The sequence below is a fragment of the Carassius gibelio genome, chromosome B13 (assembly GCF_023724105.1).
Source record: "Carassius gibelio isolate Cgi1373 ecotype wild population from Czech Republic chromosome B13, carGib1.2-hapl.c, whole genome shotgun sequence".
NCBI classification, from domain to species: domain Eukaryota; kingdom Metazoa; phylum Chordata; class Actinopteri; order Cypriniformes; family Cyprinidae; genus Carassius; species Carassius gibelio.
In genome coordinates this window covers 26,389,012-26,395,158 of record NC_068408.1, presented here as the reverse complement: position 1 = coordinate 26,395,158, position 6,147 = coordinate 26,389,012, and the positions used below count along the sequence as shown (strand labels likewise).

General features: G+C 35.8%; 1 protein-coding gene across 1 annotated transcript; it reads right to left on the bottom strand.

Annotated features, from left to right (window-relative positions):
- Positions 1-212: 212 nt before the first annotated feature.
- On the bottom strand, positions 213-5,541 carry LOC127970691 (gastrula zinc finger protein XlCGF8.2DB-like). The gene is made up of 2 exons (XM_052573379.1): positions 4,839-5,541; positions 213-4,003 (listed from the first exon to the last, which is right to left on the bottom strand). The coding sequence occupies exon 2, from the start codon at positions 3,769-3,771 to the stop codon at positions 2,809-2,811; it is 963 nt and encodes a 320-aa protein (XP_052429339.1). The 5' UTR covers positions 3,772-4,003; positions 4,839-5,541; the 3' UTR covers positions 213-2,808.
- Positions 5,542-6,147: the final 606 nt, after the last annotated feature.

Sequence of the window (6,147 nt, the reverse complement as noted above, 5' to 3'; positions counted from 1 at the left end):
TTACGAAAAGGGGGTTCATAAATCCAGCATGGCTGGAAAAACAGCAGCACATCAGCAGACCATTGACCATGGCCAATGAACTGGGGGTCCAGCCATCCAGTTTAGTCCATATACCAACTGACCAGCCATCTACAATGGACTATGAACAGGGGGACCAGACATCCACCATAGCTCATGTACCAACTGACCAGCCATCCACCATGAACCAAAAACAATGGATTCTACCATCTGTGGACCAGGAGCTGGAGCTGAGACATCTTAAAACAAGTAAAAATTAATTTCATGTTCTAAATGTAATGTGACTTTATACTTGAAAAATTTGCAACGAAAAAAGAAAGCATGCAACTGAAAAAATGGACATATGTGCTGATTGTCATCTTGCAAGTCAGTGTATAGATGCAGTGAATGGTATTTTTGCAGTTGCCAAAATTATTTCCGTGGGCCTCCTGTTCCTGTCCATGTAAAGCAAAAACTGAGAGGTCCAAATGAATGTGAGGTGGATGATTGCTTGTTGTTTTATGACATAGCAGGTAGGAGTGGGCATTTAGAAACACCTGTCATCTTGAGGAAGATACATTGACTGAGCTTGTAAAGCAGAGATGATTTACAGAAAACAAGAAAGAAAAAGGATGCAGACCAAAGTGCCCCCCTTGCTGTGGGTGTTAAAATTAGACCGCCCAAAAAGCATTATGTGTCTGTCTAGGACAACAAATCTTCATACAACAGTCGATTGGGAAGGGTGATGGTTAAGTATGATGCCCAGAGAAACAGCTGGCATTGTCCCTGTGTTAATGCATGGATGTCATGTCCACATAAGTGTGTCGCGAAGTGGTTTCTCTTTCAAACTAATAGACTGCTTTGTAAATTTGTTAAATCAATTGGACCAGATGAAGATAACTTGGATGAACATCAATTAGGCAGCAAGGAAAAGCCATTTGGACTTGGGAATGAACGTTTGCAAATAATTTTAAAGTTTGTCTTGGATAAGCAGTATCCATCAAACCTTCCTGAAAATCTTTGCAAGGGAGTGTTTGATCCTCCCCCACCAAAATACATTGTGTCACCAGAGAAGTTTTGCACTGAATGCTGTTATAACTTGCCTCTAAGTGACCACATCCTGATCACAGCAAAAGCTAAGAATGAATCACAGACATTTTGAAGTATTGGTGCAACATGACACAAAATATTAATGTAGCAACTGTGGCTCTCATCCTCCTGTGGTTATTATGGATCTTCATACAAAGGAAGTGTTTAGCATGCCAGGAGGTAAGACAACATATACATAAAACCTATTCTGAAAATAATTATTTTTATGGTGAGGGACAAAAAAAATGTTTGTTACCTTTTACAGTGAGCGAGATACCTGATCAAGCGGAGTATACTGGGAAAGTTAATGTGAAAGTCTTCTGGGAGTCTGTGTCCTTGAATATAATTTCTTCCAGGTTTGTAAATGGTAAGACATGGATTTCCTTTACCATTGAACTAAGAATCAGAACATTTTCAATCAATATCTAGGGTATGTTGTAGTCCAGTTAAAAATTAAAAATTTTTAAAGAGTTCGTTGACCCAAAAATGAAGTTTGTACGCACAATTCCATTGTCTACCAGTAAGTGTAAAATAAAAGGTTGTGAAAAATCACTTCTATCGATTGACAATAGTTTTATGTCGCTGTCTCCCTGACGTAAAAAGCTATTAAATAATAATAATAATAATAATAAATAAAAAAATAATTCCCTAATACACCTAATTTGGTGTAAAAAGAAAAGTCGTGAAAATGTCCACTGTCCCCTTCTCTTGATTGATACTGGTTTCATATCTATATCTTCTTGATAAAGAAAGTTATTACAGAAAGAAAGTAAATTTTGGTGATACAATTTCCTAATCAGCCACTAGGGTAAAAAGAAAGGTTGTGAAAAATGTCCACTGTCCTCCTCTATTGATTTGACACTTGTCTTATGTCTCTATCTACCTGCTGAAGAAAGTTATTAAAAAATAAGGTAAATTATTGACATGCAATTCCCTAATTAGCCACTTAAGGTGAAAAGAAAGTTAGTTCGTTTGGGCAGAGAGAGAGAGTGAATTGATTCGCTATATGTAAACAATATTCTTTGTTGTATTTTCCCGTCCAAATAATGGTTGAAAAATATAAATAAACAAATAATCAGTCAAACTCAATCGAATTGAATGAAGGCTTTCCAGTTGAGTCTGATTCAGCAATCAGTCTGATTATAAACAGATTGCATGTAAACACAGCAACTGTGGCACTACACAGAAAGACAAGGCTTTTCTAATATTTTTCTGAATCAAATATTAAACAAACCACTTCATAAAAACTAAATTAGAGACTGTCTACAGCAACTGTTAAATGTTTGAAACTATAGAAAAGGAAATGATCAGGTGGGACCACAAGCGTTCATATGTATGTGACACAACAAAAGGACAGGATACAGAATAAAACACATGGTGCAGTGTCACCTGTTAAGATGGTATCTGATATGGGCCACAGTTAAAAGGTCCTGTGAACAAAATAATATGTGAGAAGAAAATCGGCATTTAGACTACATTCGGCTTTGGCGTAAACACAGCCTTGATTTCACATAGAGACTTGCTTTCTGATGCAATTTAAACTTGCTAAACCACTTAAAACGCTTTCCACACAAATAACACAAGTAGAGTCTCACATCTGCATGACCTTTCATATGTATCTGTAAGTGTGATGGGAAATTAAACTTTTTATTACACTGATCACAATTCAATCGCCTTCCCCCAGAGTGGATGCGCAGATGACTTTTAAAACTGCTCCATTTCCTAGACATCTTCCCACACTCTAAACACTGCGGTTTCTTTCCAGAATGAGTTTGAGGTCAGGTCTTTTTGATTTGTGAAACCCCCCTCACACTTAAGAAGCATGTAAGGCCTCTCTCCGGTGTGAAGCCTCAAGTGAGTTCCTTTAAATCTGAAACTCTTTCCACAGTGATGGCATATGAAGGGCCTATCTTCCGTGTGAATTATCCTGTGAGTCTTGAGATTTCCTTTACGTGTGAAACTCTTTCCACAGTGGTGGCACATGAAAGGCTTCTCCCCGATGTGAGTTATTACATGATTCTTAAGGTCTTTCTTGTCGGAGAAACTCTTTCCACATTGATGACATGCAGGACAGTTCTCTCTTGAGTGAATCCTGGTGTGCTTATTTAAGGTCACTTTGTATCTGAAACTCTTACCACACTCATCACATGTGAACGGCTTCTCTCCAGTGTGGATTCTCATGTGATACTTCAGATTTCCTTTTTGTGAGAAGCTTTTTCCACACAGTTTGCAGGTGTAAAGGTTGTCTCCTGTGTGTACTCTCAAATGGATAACAAAGGACTCCTTATACGTAAAATTCATTCCGCATTGAGGGCATGAGTAAGGCTTCTCTCCCGTGTGAATTCTCATGTGAGACTTGAGGCTTACTTTATAACTGAAACTCTTTCCACAGTTAGGGCACGTGAAAGGCTTTTCTCCAGTGTGAACTCTCATGTGATACTTTAGATTTCCCTTTTGTGAAAAGCTCTTCTCACACAGTTTGCAGGTGTAAGGCTTCTCTCCAGTGTGACTTCTCATATGAGCGTTAAAGGTTGGTTTATATGTGAAATTCTTTCTGCACAGCGGGCACGAGTAAGGCTTCTCTCCGGTGTGAATTCTCATGTGAGTTTTGAGACTACCTTTATGACAAAAACTCTTTCCACAATAATGGCATGTGAAAGGCTTGTCCTCTGCGTGAATTCTCATGTGATTCTTAAGGCATTTATTTAATCAGAAACTCCTTTCGCACTGCTGGCATTTGAAAGGCTTCTCTCCAGAAGCTTCTCTTGTGTGGGAATTAAGGGTTCCTGTCATTTGAGCTATATTTTGTGGGGAAGTATTTGTGAGCAACTAAAAGACTTGTCTTCAGTCATGAAATCACGGTCTTCCTCTTTCATTTCATTGAGTACTGCCCTCTCCTCTTTCAACGCTACCAGATCTAGGACAGAACGAAACAAATACAAGTTAACATCAGTTTAATGACACAAAGTAGACAAACCAGACCTCAACATTTAACTGGAGAGGGAGTTATTTTATTTACACTTTTTTACAGTATAAAATAGGAAAATAGTGTGTCAATAATGCAAAAGGACAATAGTAAACACTCAATTTTCAGTTGAAGGCAGTTCATCATTGAATTCAGTGATGTCATCATCCAGCTCAGCTCAGTTTAAATAGTGTCTGTGCAATCAAGTCGATGATTGCTGTAAATCAAGTGAACGTCACTTGATTGTTCATCCCAAAGAGGCACAGAATCACTTTCACAGACCTTTACATTAAATGTTCCCTCTAGGTGAAATGACCTGCCCAAACTCAGCCTCAGCCATCTTCAAGAATTGTCTAAAAACACACCTCTTCCATCTTTATTTGACCGTCTAACTACAGCACTCTCTATTCTAATTCTATTCTTTAAAAAAAAAAAAAAAAAAAACACTCTTAATTTAATAACCGCTTGATTTCAATTAACAACAACAAAAAAAGCAAGAATAACACTAGCTTGCTATATTCTTTTTCCATTCTATTGGTGTTGATTTTTTTATTATTAAATAATAAAAAATAAAAATAAAAACTTTTCTTGCTATGTGCACTACATTAAACTAACTGAGACTTGTTATAGCACTTATATCATTGCTCTTTTGATCACTTTGATTGCTTCCATTTTCCTCATTTGTAAGTCACTTTGGATAAAAGCTTGTGCACAATAACTTGTGTAAATGTAATGTAAGTTCTAATGTAAATGTAATGTAAGTTCAGTTTTGGAAATGTAAACTTACCTGTTTGTTCCTTCATTTCTTCATGTTTAACTCTGAATGAGTTTTCAATCTTCAAGTGTTCACTCTCTTCCTTAATAAACACCATCTTTTTATTAGTCACATGGATCTCAGTTGCTTCACCGGGAGTTTTTCTGCATCTTTGGTCACTCTGTCATGTTTAAGATAAATAATTAATTATTAAGAATAATTAACAAAAAGTTAATATAAATATAAATCCATAGTAAATCTCTAGCTCCTTGTTTGGCAGTCAGTGCACTGGAATGGTGTCTGTCAGAGTGTTAATTAATGGTCTTAAATTAAATAAATAAATAGCCAACACTTCAAAACAGAAATACAAAAGATAACAGAACACACACAGAATGTCATAGGTCTGTAAATATTCTCAATACACAAGATGTAATCTCGCTGCATGTACACAGTTTTGACCAGCAGGTGCTGATTGGAGCGCTTCAGATCAGTTAATCATTGATGATGGCTTCTGTGTTATTACTAAAGATCAAAGCCGAATTCATTACGACAAACTGATTCACGATACAAGAAGCGAAACAAGACACACTTATTCTGTTACTCATGTGTGGGTGTGCTTTAGTCACAACTAATACATAAAAAACGTCCATTAATGTTAGATAAAACATAACAATGTAACATTGAATTATAAATCTTGTGTTGTGTGCAAAAACTATGAAATGTATTTTATAGTGATGGACACGCAAAAACGATAAAAAAAAAACAAACCTTCAGCTCAGAGCGTGGCGCAGACGTATGACGTCACGTCGCCTGCTCAAAATAAAAGTCTTATTCACACGCAATTTAAATTCGAAACACATGGCACTCAGTATCGGTTGAATGAATGTTTTGCTTCGTTCATATCTTCTAAATATATTTGGAATATAGTTATGATCTAAACATTTGTTTAGATATTTTATACAAAATATATATATATATATATATATATATATATATATATATATATATATATATATATATATATATATATATATATATATATATATATGGACTCTCTCGTTTACATTTCAGTACTGTTACATGTATAAAGTCTGCTTTAATACTCAACATGTTATTTATTATCACGTTTTTTTTTTCTTTCTTTCTTTTTTTTACTCCTAAACCGCATTTGCACTACTTGCATTTTAATATATGTATAGCTGGTTTAAATAGTTTTTCTGCACCCAAACATTGAGACAGAATCTTCCACTCTATATTTAAAAAGCTCACATAAAGTTTATTTTATTTGCTGAGGACTGTATAATTTACTTGAGGCCTCTTATGTATGTATGAGTGTATGCAG

Bases quoted from the DNA above. Each gene is read 5' to 3' on its own strand.
- LOC127970691 (XM_052573379.1), bottom strand. From the start codon at position 3,771: ATGAGAATTCACGCAGAGGACAAGCCTTTCACATGCCATTATTGTGGA.